We start from the raw sequence: 17,558 nt of genomic DNA, 5'->3' as shown, positions 1-17,558 counted from the left end.
ACTAGATCATTTCCAAAAGTTTCTTCTAACCTCAGTCATTCAGTGATTCTGTCATTTTAAACGATGAAATAGATGTAATTGGAGAAAATTTGTGTGGTATATTTATATCTAATCTTGTATTAATTTAAATCTTCACTTACCCTGATGAATTTTTTACCAAAAAGTCAATCCCTTACCCAGATATGTTTGGGTGTGTTTAAATTAAAAGCTTGTTGTTTTGTAACAAGTTTAATATCAGTAGAATCTCATAATAAGCAAATGGAGTGTGCCTCTTTAAGTACTTCTATTTTAAACTTATGTGTAACTTAATTAATGAATTATGGTATACAGGAAATAAATAGTCCTTGTGTTGCAAGTAATCTCAATTAGGTTTTAAAGTGACCTCAATTTCAGATGTGTTAATTTGGTCTCCCAAATTAAGTACCTATCTAAACAGCAGACATTTGTTGTCCAGAAAAATCATTCATTTGGTTTCTTACATTAAACAGGAATCTGTAATGGTCATTATTCTTATAAGAGAGTACTACATAATGTCTTAATTCACATGACTAAATTTCTAATACCCTTTAAAAGCCTGACATTATTTATGGGAACATTAAATTTTTTTTTATGTGTAAGCTAAGACAAATGAAAGACTCTGAGATGACACTGAAATACAGTTCAGTAGAAAGAGTGTATTTTAGAGCTCATAAGGCAAACAGCTACAAAATAATTTTGTAATTCCTACAGACTGCCCACACTTATTCACTCCTTCAGGTAAATGAATGGAAGAGCTTATACAACATTGCACAACATCACAAGCATTTTGGTTTAGAATAAAACTTGGAAAGTGTGTGTAGATTTTGTTTCCTGCTAGTGACTTAGGGGGCTTGTCAGTAGCAAACACTGCAGACACTGTTCTCTCTTTACATCTTGCTTATTGCTTTCCAGTGTAACATTTGCACATAAAAACTGTGTGTTCTAACTAGTATCCAAAAATCTGATGACCTGAGAAATACTTAGCTTACATTTCTAAACCTGAATTCAGTTCAATAATTCTCAGGTCTGTATTGAGAATGATTCCCTGAGAAGTCTGAATACGTAATTTATGTTAAGAGCTCTGAACTCTTCACAGTTCACCTTATAGCATGGACTGTAAAAAGTACTTCAGCATTTCATTTTTTTGCAGACAAGTTTTTTCTTCAGGTGCTAGTTTTGAGATCATTCATCTGACATGCTGTGCAGACCCAAGCAAAAGTACTTTCAAGAAACAGGCTTCACTGTCTGTGCACAATGCAATTGGCTCTGACTCAATATTTGCCTAATGCTATCGCTTGGCTCAGAGAGCAAGTGGAGCTTGTTTGCATGTTCTGTGCAGCCATTTCCCTAGTTACAAGCTGACCTTCACCATCCGAAAAGTGCAGGTGTGAAAGAGGATGTTTACTTTGCTTTTCTTAAGCAAAATAGGAGCTGATGTATCAGCTTCTTGCTGCTTAGCAGAATGCCAAGTTTTGGACTTTGCAAAGGCTTGGATACTCTAAATGCTCTGATACAGACAACTCAGTTTTACCTGTCACCAGCTCGGCACATCAGTGTAATTGTGTATGCTTCATTGCTCCCAGAGGGTCATCTGTTCCCTGTCAAAGCCAGAGCTTGGCTTTTCTGCTGCTCTTCTCTGCTGGCATATGACTCCAGCCACAGCTACTCTGACTCATCTGAAGCAGAACCAAAGGTGCTCTGAGACCCCAGCACAAGGCTGCTATTTTCCCTGCAGTTTTCATTAAGCCACTATTAGGGGAAGAAAGTCAACTTTGATGTCAAAATGCAATTTGGAAGAACTTGAGGACAATATAAGTAGAGTGAATACTTAATTTTTAGAAAATTTAGTGGGACGCACTGTCTGAAATATAATAAAGAGAATTATGTACTGAAGCATAAATAAACAGTACAGATTGTTAGGAATGAGGAATGGCCAGAAACTGAAGTCAGTGATGAAATGGCTGATGTGATTGCCCTAAGTGTAAGAAATTGGAAAATTTAATCAGTTTTTAAATAATAGTTATTTGCATATAAGCAAAAGAAAAAACCTCTGGGATAAAATATGAGCATCATTAAAATCAGTTGGAGATTTTTTTCCTTGATTTCAGAAGGGTTTTTTTACTACTTGTACTAGTCTGTGCTTATGTTTTAACATATTTCACAGAGGTGATTTCTGAACCTAGCTGGTATTATACACCCACAGCCAACAAAATAGCAGTGTTACAAAACAGGATTGCACTAACACGTGTTTCTGCATTGCTTGGGAAAATTTTGCCACTTAGAAGATGTTATGGTGCTGTGGCATTTTTATGAGAGTTTCCCACAGAGGAACTGAGTATCTGGTTACACACTGACTGGTTAAACTAGTTAAAATGGTAAAGAGTAGTTAATCTGCTGAATTTTACACTGTTAATAAAATAGTCTTGAAAAACTGATATAAGCAGGTGTAGTAATAACGACATAAACCATCTAACAAACACTGAATACTCTTGTGAACAGAGAATAGTCATACAGCAAGTTTTGTTGAAAAAGCAAAATAGATTTGGGGATTTTGTAAAAAAAACTTTGGTTTGGAGCGTAAGTATTTTTTAATGAGCTATTGTATTTACTATGGAAATATAAAAGACATTGTGAAACTGCTTTCCAATATTCATTAATACAGGAAAAATCTTGGATATTTGATGTGAAAACTGAGTGTCTCACATATGTATTTCTGTCATGTTGCAGAAGTGCTGTAGCCTCTGAGCTCAGCGTGTTAGTGTTGTGCTGGAGCTAGGCATGAGCTCTGCAGAAATGCAACAAAAGCATTCCATGCTTCAGAATCTTATATTACTTGTACTATTAGTTCTATTAAATACAGTATGAGTACATATTGTACATATTGTACAGGTAAGTATATATTACTGTCTTGTATTACTCAGCAGTGTTTATTGAAGACCTTACTTTGTGAAGCTTGCATTTGTGGACACTTTTTGTAAGAATGGCAAAAAACTGTAGTACTTGATTTTGTGATGTAGAAGTAATGATTAAACCTTTCTATACCTCATGTTAAGTTCATTAGAGGACAGAACAAAACTGTGGAGATGAGTGGAGTGGAATTTAAAAGTGGAATTCTAGAATGAGGAGTCTACTGACTGTCCTTGTTCTAAGTAATCAAATTAAATGTTAAATAGCTTGACATACTACTTAAATTGTCATTCTTTAAAAAAATGCAGATGCTGAAAACAAAAAAATATTCATCCAGCTATGTAGATACTTACATTAAAAGCCCCAAAAATGAGAAACACAGTTCTGTTGTGACAGAATATATTTTAGACATCAACATTTGTATGTTTATATCACATTGTAAAGACTTTAAAGGTTTTCATTGTAAGCACTGCCAGATACTTTCAGTATCTACTACCTTTTTTAATTGATTTTAAGTGGAGAATGTGTTAATATAGAATGCTTCCTGATAGAGAAAGCAGTTTCAGGAGCTGACTTCATCATTACTGTATATAGAAGATGCTGAAGTTATTGGAAAAGGGTTTACAGGAGGTCCATCATGTGTGAAATAAAGCATGTAAAACTGAAGAAATGTGAAATAATGCATGGAAATAAAGCATGGAAATTGACAAAAGGAAATATGAAAAAAAATAATTGCCAGACTGGTTTGATGTGAAGAAGTAGCAGCAATACAAACATATTTAGTGTGGGAGGAGTGCATTAGTGGACTGTGGCTTGCAGGAAAAAGCACTCAGAAGGAGGGAGGGAGAGAGCAATAGACTGGCAGCATAAAACAAACATTTCATTAATATTGTCTGTTCATCTTACCAAGGAACAATCTCGCCAAGTGTTTCAGTTAACTTTCAGATTCCAGGGAAGTTGGTTTTCAGTTCTGGCACAACTTTTGCAGTAGCCAAAAAATGTGCATGAGAATCATCTCTCAGAGCTCTTAAACACAGAGCAATTGTTTACTCCCTGAGAGATGTCCTTTAGGATGCTTTAAGATACCCCATTGCTCCATTTGGACCTGCTGTTCAGTTTTCTGTAAGGGCTTTAAGCAGCCACTGAGAATCAGAAGTTGATTAGTAGTTTTTTAATAAATATTCAATTGCCAGTTTTATATAGCCCATGACTAGTCCTCTTTCGTAATGGAAATTTTCACAGGTTGTATTGATACTTGTTACATACTTTCTGCAGCTGATGCTGTTTTTTCATTATTATTGAGCTACTGTTCCCTGGGTACCTGGTTTTTGCAGTATTGAATGAAGTCTGAAGTGATAGTTAAAATGTTATCTGAAAATCATATAAGGCACTTCAAAAGCTATAAATAGCTTATTTTTGGAAAGAAATGGAAGTACTTACCTATTTCCAGAAATGTTCATCATTTGCTCCTGGAGAACTCTTCAGCTAGCCCTTATTGTGCTTCTTACTAATCTACCCACGACTGTAAAGTTTAGGAAACTTATCTAGAATCCTTGTCTGAATGTTTACAAGCGGTTATGAATCTCTAGCTTAGATATCAGAGAAAAGAGGCTTATGAGAAAGCATGCAAGAGCAATATGTAGTAGTTTTTTAAAATATCTGAAACATAATGAAGAAAAGGAAGTGCTGATAGACAAGGCAAATTTTTTTAATAGAAATTTTTAATACTTTCTATTCTGTCATTATTTGTCTGTGTTCTTCCTGAACTCATCTAGAATTTAATCTTCAAACCTCTTTGAAAGCAATGTGGCTTCTCTTTTGTCATAGGACAGTTTAGATTTTTGCCAAGGAACAATCATGAGGTCAGACTAAATTTCTGTTGCAATTGTATTTCTTTAATATAACTGTTTACTAATTTGTGAGGTTTATCTCTTAGTAACTCTTCACACACAAGTTTACTATAGAAATTGATACACAGTAGAAAATTCAAGCTGTTGTTATAATTATTTCTTAGTTAAAATCAATAAGGAAGTGGAATAGCTCTTGTTGTGAGGCTCCTTTGAGAGAACATTTCCAAAAGCTACAGTTTAACATTCATTTTGACTTAAAACCAGCTAATTTAAATGTTCATTGCTATGTGTATGCAACACCACATGAAAACTTAGCATATGATAATATATTGATTTACCTTAATCTTCATTTTTCTTAATGTACCGTGAAATTATGACATTAGCTTTTAGTTTTGTGTGTGTGCCCTCGCATGACATATGATATTTTGATGTCAAAGCAACTTGTCTCATAAAACATATTTGGTTTTAAGTGTCAAAGAGGCACTTCCTTTTGATCAGTATAATGACTTTCTAGCCCTAACAAATTAACATATCACAAAGCTTATTCCCCATTGCCTCATTCATAAAAGCAGTATCCATTTAGGGAAAGTACAGGCATATGTGGATCACCCCTGTGGTGTTTTATCTTTATCTTATCATCAAAGCTTCCAACTTGGCATGAGATCGGCTTTTCAAGCTTATATTTTCTTTGTAATTTTATTAAAATTACCAAGAGTTTTATATTCAGACAATAGAAAGCTTGTGTCTCATTATACTTTACCATAGAGCTTATCTGCTCCCCTTTCATGTAGAGAAATAATCCTTATTTTGGATACATTTTCCCCTTTTTCAGTTGTGGACTTCTTTTTTTAAATCCAGAAGTATACAGCTTTGTTGTTGTCCAAGGACTGTTGAAACCCCACAGATGGTAGGAAACTTTTTCTTTTTATGAAAACAGAACCATGCTGTCTCCCTTCATAAAAAACCCAACTGAATGGCATTTGCGTGCTGTTTTTTTGGGATGAAACTTAAGACATGATAAAAGAGCCACAGAGAGATACAAGAAATGGTAGGCTTAATCCTGGTGCTGAGAGCTGTTCACTGTCCTTCCTGTCAATAATTTTTCCTCTTTCCTGTCAACTCTTCAGTTTTGTACTGAGCGAAAACATGTTGTATCTTTGAGCCAGTAGGAGGCTTGATCTATTAATGATATCTTTTGAATCAGTTTCGATATATTATTAAACTTAATGAGATCTTTTTTTAGAGAAAACCGGTCTGTGGCGGATTGAACTTTTCCCTTTTTATTTTCTTTGATGCTGAGTTCTTCTCACATCCACATGGAGACATCAGGAAATAAGAGTTCTGTAAGAAAGGCAGTCAGAAGTCACCTGAAACATTAGGCCTCTCTTATTAACTAGGCACAAAATCATTTACCTGCAAATAATTTTATGGAAGGTGGGGAGGGGAAAGTCCCGCAGAGAAATCCATAGTCCACAGCTTCTTGGTGTGTGGAAGCGGCAGGGCCAGGTTTGCTGCAGGGCTGGTTTCTGTTATGCTGCGCCTGCCACAGCACGCACGCTGCAGCTCTGTGGGCTGAGCGAGAGTTGGTGCTGGTGCTGTGCTGGTGCTGCACTGGTGCTGTGCTGGTGCTCACTGGTGCTGCACTGGTGCTCACTGGTGCCTGCCAGTGCTGCCGTGCTCCTGCTGCAGCCTCCCAGGGAATAAGGGCAGGAGGCACAAAGAGCAGTCATTCAAATCTGTCTTCACTGCTGGCCCTGAACTCTTCTGTCTCTCTGTTAAAACTGATCTGAGGAGGTTCAACACTTGTTGATTCACACACTACTAAACGCACAGTGATGTGATACCCTGGTTACCTTCGAAAGCTAGGCTTTAAAACCTTCCATCTTCTGAAATCCTTTTTCAGGCCAAACCTTGCCTTGTTTTCTTCTCACCCACTCAGGTGAATGTCTACCCAGGGTGCTGGAGTTCACAGCCTGGAGTTGTGGTCATGGTCCATTTTCCTGGGTAACCCTGCTGGGTCCAGCAGAGAATATTAAAATTCTGGCTTGATTATCCTAACTGGGATAAAACTAGCTTCCAGTATTAGGGTCCCATGCTACTCTTCGCCATTTACCTCTGTTAAGCAACATAAACCAATTCTTTGACTTACTGGCATTTTGCTTTAATTTGTCAGTACACATTGGAATAGCAGATCCACCTCAGCCAAGTCCTCCTTCTGAAATGGGCAGGTTTGGGAATTGCTGTCCTTTGAGGTAACCTGCAGCTTTTTGCCTTTTGCAGAATAGAATTCTGTGCTAACCACTGCCATTTTAGAAGTTTCTTAAAACCGCATCCCCCCCTCAAAAAAAAAAAAAAATTATTCTGATACAGAAATCACTTGCAGAAACGTATGTTTTCTGCTGGGTAATGTCAGAATTCCTTGCCCTTGTATCTACAGGTAAGAAAAGTTGCGAGCGCGGTGGGTATCCACTTTCAGGACTTTTTTTCATGTCAAAAATCATTAATAACTTATCCCAGAATACTTCTGAAGATAAACATTAGTTTAAAGAATCATGTAACAGTGAGGTTTTCTACATTTCAATTTTGTCTTCAGGATTTATTTTCATAAGGCAAGTCATTACACTGCTGGTTGTAGCTGCTGTTTGACAATATTTCTAATTGTCAATATTTCTGAAGTCTTCAGGGTGAATAAGCTGATGGAAGTTGCCTTGTAGCTATGTATATGAAATTTTCAAAATAAGTGTATCTGTCTACATTTTTAATTAGTCTCTATTAAAATATTGATGATAGCAATGATCTCTCCAGTCTACTTATTTTCATGTAAAAATATTGAGAAAATTTTCTATGATTTGTGATTCTGTGCTTGTCTCTTTTTCAGATATGGTAGGCAGCTTTAGGATTTGCACAAGGAGCCTAGTGGAGGATTTTAATCAAAGTCAAATTATGCTGTGACAGATTGTGCTATTTTTTTTATTATAAGACAAATAGTAAAGAATTATATGTAATCAAAACTGATAGTCAAATAAATAGTTTAGGCCTGTTAAGCAATATTTATATACACTTTTAATCGATAGTCCGGTTTTTAGGTCTTGTTATAAGAAAAACACTTTTTTCTTCCTGTAACTAATAAATATCACTGTTTTAACTGTAAATTTAAATTTGCTTAAAAGAAGCCTTGAACCTGTAGGCTGAGACTTCTAAGACATTTGTTTTGATGTTCTAATACTATTTTTGAAGTTTTCCTTGCTGTGATTAATATATTTTTACTAGTGTAAATACTAGTTGGAGTAAAATTGTATAGTCATCTGTGGATACAGAAATACATAAAAATAGAGCATAATCCCAATATGCTGAGGAGAGATGGTATTTAAAAGAGTAATTGGCCATGTCTTTGTTGTACTTTTACTCCTGGACTAAAAATGTGTCCCATACTGAAGACGAGATTTCCATCATTTTTTGTTGGACTGCAAATGCAGTAATGGGAAAAGTAAACAAAAGTTGAATGTTTAGTAAGAATTTGTTACAACTTCAATATCTTTGTTCAGATGTCTTTCCCAATGAAAACTTTTTCATCAGCTTCCTTACTCAGCCTTCTTCTATTGTATAAGTAAATTCAGAGTGTGTTGGGGGAATTCCTGCAATTTTGCTGCTTTTTTAAAATCTGCCTATTTCTAAATTTTTATTTAGCTAATTATTTTCTTCTAATTGCCAACTGGTAGTAAAATCTAAAAATTCAAAGCCAACTAACAGACAGATCTTCAAGACATCTCTGATAAGGAGTAACTTCATTCATCCTCTTGAAGCTGGTGTCATTGGACTGGACGCTTCCTGAGAGCCAGGCTCTTGGTTCCATAGAATATTTGCTTGTTCTGCCTTATCTGATTCCTGTGCTCAGTGAGATTGCCATGGGAGAGTCCTCCAGCCTCCAGGAATTGCCATCAGAAAAGCATTGTGCATACATGTAGGTTATCAACAACTTGTCTTAAGAGGGCTTGAAGTGTCTGGTTACTGTTCTGTTTGTTGTGAGACTGCTGCAGTTAAGCTGAGCTTGCTTAGACTCTGCTGAGTCTCCTAGGTGGTTTGTAGGCTTGGAACATCGTTTCTGTATCGATGGACTAAATGTAATAGGTGTTTTATTCAGAAAAGCCAGGCTTTAAAAAAAGAAAAGCAGATCTGTGAGCTGAATTACTTTCTTACACACTTAATACCTGTTATTAACAAGAACGGTAAGAAATCATGGTTTATCTGGCTTGTCTCGTTTTAATCAACCTGTAAGAAAAAATTAAACCAAATGTTCTTCTATAGTCTGTAGTTGTTAAAGGGGATAATAGTCTCTTCAGCACAGCAGTAATTAGCAATCAGTGTATATATTATAGCCATAAAGTTTGTGTTGTTTTATATTTAAAAAACCCTCTATCTTCAATGTCCTTGTTTTTGTTACTGAATCTTTTTAACCAGTATACTAGGTACTATATCCAGACAGCTTTTGCAATAAGACTGTAGCCGAAGAAAAATGTTCTATTTACCCTATATTTTTTTTTTTAATGAAGCAATCATTTCAATTGATTCAGAGCTACTAGGACAGAAGAAACTTGAGATCTTGCTATGGTGATTATTCTTCCACAGCTGTTTGAAAACTGCCTTGTAAAGCAATATCATCTGCAAACAAGCCACAAAATGCAGGGGTAGCAGTTAATTGTGTAGGTGGGACTCTGTAACCAAAACCTCCTGTTAGGCTATAAAAGTACAGAGGACACCCAGTGGTTGGCTGAATTTGGGTTTCTGTTTCATTTATTGCTGTAGAACAGTACTAAGACTCAAGCGAGGTACAAGGACTGTTCATAGTCTATTTTTGTGTGCACCTATAAAACAAAATATTTTCTGAGATTTATAAGGCTCTTTCCTACCTCAGTGAAGATGTAGAAGTCAAGAAAATGCCCTTGTGATGGCAGATAGTTTATGATGTCAAAGTATTACTCACAGTTCCGTGCCTCATATTTGAGGACCTCCAAAGCTCCTTGTAAATTATACTTTATAGAATGAAAAGAGAATAGTACCTATTTAACATTCAGAGTAAAATCTTGTTCCAGTCTTGAACATAAAGATGTACTTTTTTATGGCTGAGCCTTACCTGAAAAAATTTGCTATGTCACATGTCTCACTGGGGTTCAACTCCTTTCTGGTAACTCTAGCAGATAGACTGCTGTCTAAATGTAAGACTCCTGTCTGCCTCCTTGCCTTTTCCATAGAGCTAGCATATATTCAGGAGAAATCATTTGCATGGGGACCTTGCCTCACTTTTTTAATGCAATATGACACATCTTGTCCTTTTGTTCCTACACTGATTACTCAATATGCTTTCTTCCAGATATTAAGCACATAAAATGAAATGTAAAAATTACCCAAAAAAATATCAGAGACCATATATCTCACTCTTCATGTCTTCATGGTTACAGAGTAGTAGCTGAAGTCATGTGGGACCTTTGTTAGTGAAAGCAGTCAGGGCTGCCTTTTGTGCACAATCTATTACTGACTTCAAGGAGTGTAATAATTTGGCTGGGATTCAAGAAACTGCTGATTGACACACAGCCTCTCCATCTGTTGACCACTGTCTAGTTTGTCTCATTATAACTTAATAGAATGTCAGCTATGAATATTTACCAGATTCCTTTGCCTGCTCTCAGAATCTTGGTTGTTGATTATTCAGGCCAGAATATAAAATAACATATCAAATCTGAACTGCTAGCGCCTACCCTGGTGGATTGGGTTTACATGGCCAAGCCTTGCTAGCGGGGCGTGCTTCAAGGGTGGCTTCTGTGAGAAGCTGCTAGAAGCTTCTCCCATGACTGGTAGAGCCAAAGATGGATATGCTGTGGATCAAGGCTAGGCCAGATAGAAATGGTGGTAGTGCCTCTGGGATAACATATCTAAGAAGATGAAAAGTTGTCATGCAGTTGGCTCCTGGCACGGACCTGCAGACCCATGGAGAGAGAAGCCCATGCTGGAGCAGGTTCTTTGGTAGGACCTGTGACCCCATGGGGAACCCAGCCTGTCCTTGAAAGACTGTGCTTTGTGGAAGAGTGACCCAGATTGCAGCAGTTTGAGGAGAGCTGTTGCCTGTGGAATGGACTCAGACTGGAGAAGCTGTCTCTCCTTGAAGGGACCCCGCGGTGCAGCAGGGGAAGGACTGCTCTCCCTGAGCAGTGGGAGAAACTGCCAGGGATGAACTGACCATAACCTCCATTCCCTGTCTCCCTGCACCACTGGGGGAGGAGGTAGAGCTGGGAAGGAGAGAGGGGTAGGGAGAAGGTTTTTAAGGGCTTATTTTACTTCTCATTATCCTGCTCTGATTTTAATAGAAATAAGCCTCCTGCATGGATGTGTTTTCATAAGCATCAAAAAATGATAAGGTAAAGAATAGTGCTTTAAAACAGCAGCATTCTGTGATAGTTATTAATACCTTAATTACAAAGCAATGGATTACTTCTACAGTGTGAACAAATATGAATAATAATAATATTTTGGTCTTGCAAGTTCTCAAGATTAGTTATTTCTGGTCTTTGCAAACTTCTTCTAGCATTGTCAGTATTGCTGCCATCAGTGGTAGGTGGTGACAGATCTTGCTGTGTAACTTATTCTCTGTCTCTCAGTACTTCTGCTTAGTTTAGCTCTCAATCGTTGTTTTCCACCTGTGAGCTCTGGCAGGCTTCTGCTGAGTGTGGGAGACATATTGTCAATAAGAACAGGTCATTGCTTCTGATCTTCTGTATTCTTTTGCTTTTTCCCCTCATTCTTGAGCACTGAGCTTAGACTGTCTTAGCTGTTTAAAATGTCCTGAATGCCTCCTTTATATTCACGAAGAACAAGGTTAATTAGGTGACCAAGCCACCTCTCAAACTGCTGGTAGCAAACGAATATCTGTCCACCCATCAAGAAGGCAAAATGGAGTGACCTTCACCACACAGGTGTTGCAGAGTCTGGTGTGTAATACTGTGTGATTTTGCTCTCTCTGACTGGTAGGATTGCTGGAGAGCGGGATGTCCAATTTCACCTTGGTGCTCTTCCGTTGGGCCCCTGTCTCACTGGGGCTGGAAGTTTTGCTTCATGACCTCTGACCATGAAGTAGAATGTATTGTGTAACATTGCTGCTTTTGTGTGAGGTTCTGCTGTTCTTACTGGGTGAAGAGTATGACATGGATGGTTTTTGTTTCAGAATAGATTGGGAAACAGGAGGGGGAAAACATTGTCCTGTTCAAAAAAAAGGATGTTATCTATTTTCCCAGCAAATACCATCTTTTCTGACCAATGCTTTTCTAGATTGTTCTTAACAATTTCCAGTGAGAGAGATGTTTAGGAATCCTGTGCAGAGATAGAGATGTATGTTGGATGTTTTAGAGCTAGTGTGTTATTTGTTTTCTGATAGTGATGGTGTTAGTTTGAGTTTGGGCATTTTTGGGGAGTAAGAATGTGCTAAGTCAGAATGTGCTTACATTGTGTCTGCTGCCTTGATGAGAAATTACCTTGATGTAAAAATTACCGTGGTGTAAAAATTACCCCAAAAAAATATCAGTGACCAGTGTTTGAGCCCAGATCTGGTTGAATTGAAAGAATTTAATTTCCCTGTGTTGCTGGTATTTCACAGTCAACAAATCATTAGCGGAGTTGAGACAAGTTTGTATTCAGTTCTTTATACAATTAAGCTATTTCAAATACATTTATTTTCTTGCTGTTTCAGTGATTGTTTTTCCCTCCCTCTCTTAAGTATTTGACCCTGGAAAATACCTCATCAAATTTACCAGTAGTAAATTGCCACTTTCTTTTGAAATCTAAAAACAAGGTAATCTTATAACTTTAGATAATATTAGTTAAAATGTATCTGTAAAGTGACAGTAAAGAGCTATGCAAAACAGAGGAATTCATGATCAGTGCTAGTGAAGGCTGGATAAAGGGAAATCCATCAGAGCTTGAGATCCCTGACAGCAGAATTGATGTCTGACCAGCAGTTCCCCTGTTGTATATTTTTGCAGTTTGTTAATTTTGAAAATCTTCTATTTGTACACGTTTATTGAATTCTCTTATTTTACTTTTTCTGGAGACTGCTTCTCCAGCTCACCATCCCTCGTTACTCTAATGAGAGAAATACAAGATTTTATACCTTTCAGCTGTTAGTTCATGGTCTCTGCAAACTGCACCATCACTGTACTAATTTGCATAAACCTTATGTTTTCCTAGAAACCCCTGAGGGCTTGGAGTAACACTTTTTCCCTTTTTTCCCCTCCCTTATTTTTAAATGACAGCTTGTGTTATGAAGTACAGATTGGCCTGAAAAAAAGGGATCATTGATTTGATGCCATTGGCACTGTTCAGAATTTTGCAAATACGTGAAGAGGCAACATAAAGTTATTTCAAGGTATTCCCCAAGGACAGTAGTCATAAAGAGCCACACAAAAATTCTTTGTTAAGGAGTTGGCAAATTAAATACAGGACAGTAAGAGACCTCTCTCTCCTTTTATAGTTAGAACAGAAATGCTTGAATCCTACAGTGCCAAAGTCTTACTCTTTCACAGAACATCACATCAAAGACATTATACATTTTATTCTTACCAGATTCCTGAAGTTATATGGATAATGTTAGCAGCAAATTTAAAAAGCACTAAGGAGAAACTGCTCTGTTTTCCATTTTGGAAATAGAAAAAAAATGGAGAAAAAATTGTTTTGAGCAGTATTAAAAATCAAGAAAATGTTTTGAGTAACTTACTGCTTACTGTAATGCTTTGATTTTTGACAAAATAATTACAGATAAGATAGAGATGAAAGTACTTTTAATGTTTTGAGGGTTTTTTTTCTTTTTCTATTAAAACACAGTATTATGTGGAAAATGAAACTTTAAATAGGGAACTATGTTTGTCTAACCTGCTACAAGAGAATCATTTGAGTAAGAATATCATTGGGCCAAAATACCACTTACTGGTACAGAATTCTCTTCTGGTGTACATCACTTATATTATGTGTTTGAATTACACACAGGATTATATGTACAGGTACTGCAGTAAGTAGTAGTGTCATCTTAAGTGTTTCTTCATATTCCTGCTGTCCTCCACATCTATGATTTTTTTTTTTTTTGGTAGGATGAGGCTGTGAAAATGCAGTAGGCTACACCTCCTGTTGACTGTACAGGGAATAACTTGCTACAAACCTGACTTTCATGAGAAAACATTGGTTCTCTTGATTCATCTGCATAGATTATGGAAAAGTAAATGTAAATATGTATATGTAAATAACTGTAAAAACATGTAAAGTTTAATCTTGAGAAGAGTTAAATTTTATATAGGAATCCCCAGGAGAAAGTAAGTTTTACTTAAGAGATAAAATTCACAGATCTTTAAATATTTCCAGCTGAAAATTTCTGTAATTCTCCCATTTTCTAATAGAGAAGCTGGTATTAGAAATTATACCCTTTGGACTGAATTACTGGGAGGTGAAATTCATTAATTTGTTAGATATTGTCAACAGATACGATGTTGCCAAGGATAGAAATATTGCAGTCCTATTAAAAAAATTGTGTACATTCAAATATGACTTATGACTTTATTTTCTTTGTAGTTATTTGAACTGCTAGGCCCTGAAGGTTTTGAACTCATAGAGAAACTCCTACAGAACAGATCTCTTATCCTGGAAAGATCTTTGACTTGTCCAAATGATAACAGGTTCCAGGCTCTCCAAGGTAAGTGACTACAAAATTTTTGTTCCAAATCAGATAAATAGTAGGTTTATAACTGTTCTATTTCCAACAGTAGTACTGTCCATGTGTAATTAAAAACCATGCAAAAAAATTCCAGGATACGATGGAGGAATGTATTTCTGGGGTTAAACAAAGAAAGTCTGATTATACAGAAGAAAGAAATACAGATTGCATATATTTATTTAGTTTTCAACTGCCTGTGGGCATGTGCAAATTTTGAATGTATTAACAGTTGCACTTTTCCTGTTTTAATGGATTACTCTGGAAATAATCTGATCTATTATTCCTCATTTGCTTTCCTGCATCCTCTCTACTTTGTACTATCATCTAATGTAGGCCATGGGGAAGAAAAGCACAGTAACAACCACTTCTGAAAATAACAGAGTCAAGCTTAAACATGAATAAGTGAGAGGGGTTAAAAAATGGAATTCAGGTTTTGTACTGTCATTTTTGCTTTTATAAGTTAATATGTCTGCCCCAAGTAATTATTTTAAAATAAGTTTTACAGATCATTGTTTTAAAACAAGGCCTATTACTTTCTTGTCTGACGAAAATAAATCTGGTAGCATATGGGTTGTGACCTAGGATAAATCTTACATGGACACAGCACCATGCAGCCCATTGCATGTTCACAGCATATGGAGTTAGAAAAGTGTGAATAGAGCCAGTAATGGTGGACTTAGGTATCTCCACAATAATTTTAAAATGCAAATGACCCCTTTTTAATGTTTGTCTTCGATGAAATGTTACATAAGCAAGTGTTTAGAAGTTCATCTCTTGCTAATGGTTAGTCTAAACTCATCAGAACAGCTAGGTCTGATGAGTTTACCTGTTTTACCTGTTCATGATTTCAAAGATGAATGTCTTGCTATATGACAAGGCTTTCTGTCTTGATAGCTTTCCCTTCTTAGGTCATCAAATAAAAAATTAAAATATAGTGAATTAATACATTTTTCTCCTACATACAGAGTTTAGTTACAGGAGTATTTTCTTCTCACTTAGCAGAATTAGTATTTTGGAAGCTTTTATGAAATTACTCTTCATTATGCCATCAGTAAAATCTATCACAGTAATTTCTGCTAGAATGTGGAGGAAGAATATTTTCAATGTTATGTTTTTCAGACAATAGAAAAGTGTTAACTGATTTAATGCTTTTTTCACTGATGAGAGAATCCTTCTTTAACTCTGGTAAAAAAGTCGGTGGTATTCAGGGTATTTTCTCTGAGACTGAAGATGCTCTTGGCTCTGAGTTCAGTATTTTAATTTTAATAAGGATTTATTCTTTTTAAGTTGAACAAAATAATATTTCTAATGGGGAAGTCTTATCTTTCCAAAATTTCACTTGGTGAAGGGACTAATTTGTGTCTGCAGAAATTTAGTCAATGTTGAGTAATTTGTGCCTTTAAAAAACTAGCACAAGTCAAGAAACTGTACATGTACTGCTTTTTTGTACCATGCTGTGTTATTTGACTATTTCTTATGTAATTTACTTTCATGAAAGTAAAGGTGTTTGTTGTGTTTATTAGACAAATCAAGTAACATTTCTTTGCCCTGGTGTGTTCAGTCTGAATTGAATTTGGTCAGGAAATTGCATCCGTTTTTATCCCCTTTTAATATGAGAAAGAGAGAGTTAAAGCTGTAGACATGATGATATTAATGTGGACATTCTGACAGTTTATTAGAAGTATTTAATGCTCTTCAACGAGTTATTGTTGCCTTATCCAGTATGCATGCTGTGAGATGTAGGAGTTTCACTGTTGCTGTAGGTGAAAACTAAGCAGCACAAATTGTTCAAAGTGTCAGTCAAGTGGGTTTATTTGATGAAAAAAGGTTTTTGAGTTTTTTACTTCAGAGTTTGGCTGCAGAAATACATATGAAACATAACTGAGTTAAGTATTTAATATTCAGTCAACCCTATATAAACTAATAATCTGTTTGCAGAATTTTGAAAAATGACATTTTAAACCACCAATATTGTTAAAATGAAAACAAAATAAATCTCTCCCAGCCTGTTGTATATAAAAGACTTGGTTGTGTCTTCAGTTTTAGCCAGTACTGATCTCAGAAAGGTGAATGTAACTGAGCTTTTTTGGGTTTCCTGCTCCCCTGGATTTTTTGTTTACTGTAATTGTTCTGTGGTTCTGATTCTTCTTGATAATCCTGCTATTTATTGATGTAAAAGGAAGGAATCCTTGTGATTGTATAGAGTAGGATAGATTTCCTCACTTGTTCAGGGGAATTACATTGTGAGTATGCTTTCAATACAGTCATGTTATCTAGTATATATATACTAATTGTTATGTGAAGAGGCTGTTTAAAAAATCACCCTGTTTAATCTGTTGTCACACCATCCTGCTTATCAGCGCATGTATGTAAGAGCAGTGATAAGAGGCAAAGTGGCATTTCCACTGTAGTTGAAGTTGTTATAAATACAGAAAACAAAAAATGTCCTTCCTTTTGCTGCTAGTCCATCCCCTTGCTTTGGGATTAAGTGTATTTTAGGTGTCCTGCCTTTGAGACATGACCTGTGGTACTTTTAGACATCTTGAGGCCAACTGCTGCACAGTCTAGAGAAAGCTCAACTATTTTTAAGCACATAATACACTCACAGGTGTACACACAACCCCCCCCAAAACAAGCATAAAACCAAACATCAAAACCCCAAACCTTTAGAATTAAACTGGGGAAAAAGGTGGAATCAAGTACTTATGGAGATGCATATCTGATATCATATTGCAGAACAGTGCAAGAAGATTATAGGAGAAAATGCTAAACCAAATTACGGTTGTCAAGTCACAATTCAGTCTGAACAAGAAAAGTTGTTAATGAAGCAATATCGTCGGGAAGAAAAACGAAATGCCAGAAAAGAAAAACAAGCTGTGGAAGACGGAGAAGGTTCTGGAGAAGGACAAATGTGCTTTGATCCCAAAGAGCTGCGGATGCAAAGGTAATAAATCCCAAAAGTTGAGAAATGCTTTTGTTGTAATTGCTACTTCAACATAACATCATAACAGTTTATTTTCTTTTAGTTTGCTTTGGTG

The 17,558-nt window shown here is 36.2% G+C and overlaps 1 protein-coding gene across 2 annotated transcripts in view; it reads left to right on the top strand.

Annotated features, from left to right (window-relative positions):
- Window positions 1-17,558, top strand: part of ASCC3 (activating signal cointegrator 1 complex subunit 3) — a 251,099-nt gene that overhangs the window by 26,966 nt on the left and 206,575 nt on the right. For both annotated transcript variants that reach the window (XM_064412794.1, XM_064412795.1), the window contains exons 5-6: window positions 14,379-14,499; window positions 17,257-17,464. In XM_064412794.1, the coding sequence (XP_064268864.1) occupies window positions 14,379-14,499; window positions 17,257-17,464 (329 nt within the window). The remainder of the gene's footprint in view (window positions 1-14,378; window positions 14,500-17,256; window positions 17,465-17,558) is intronic.

Source organism: Passer domesticus, chromosome 3, assembly GCF_036417665.1.
Source record: "Passer domesticus isolate bPasDom1 chromosome 3, bPasDom1.hap1, whole genome shotgun sequence".
Lineage (NCBI taxonomy): Eukaryota > Metazoa > Chordata > Aves > Passeriformes > Passeridae > Passer > Passer domesticus.
Note: the sequence above shows the minus strand (reverse complement) of the source record. Positions and strands in the feature narration are given on the sequence as shown.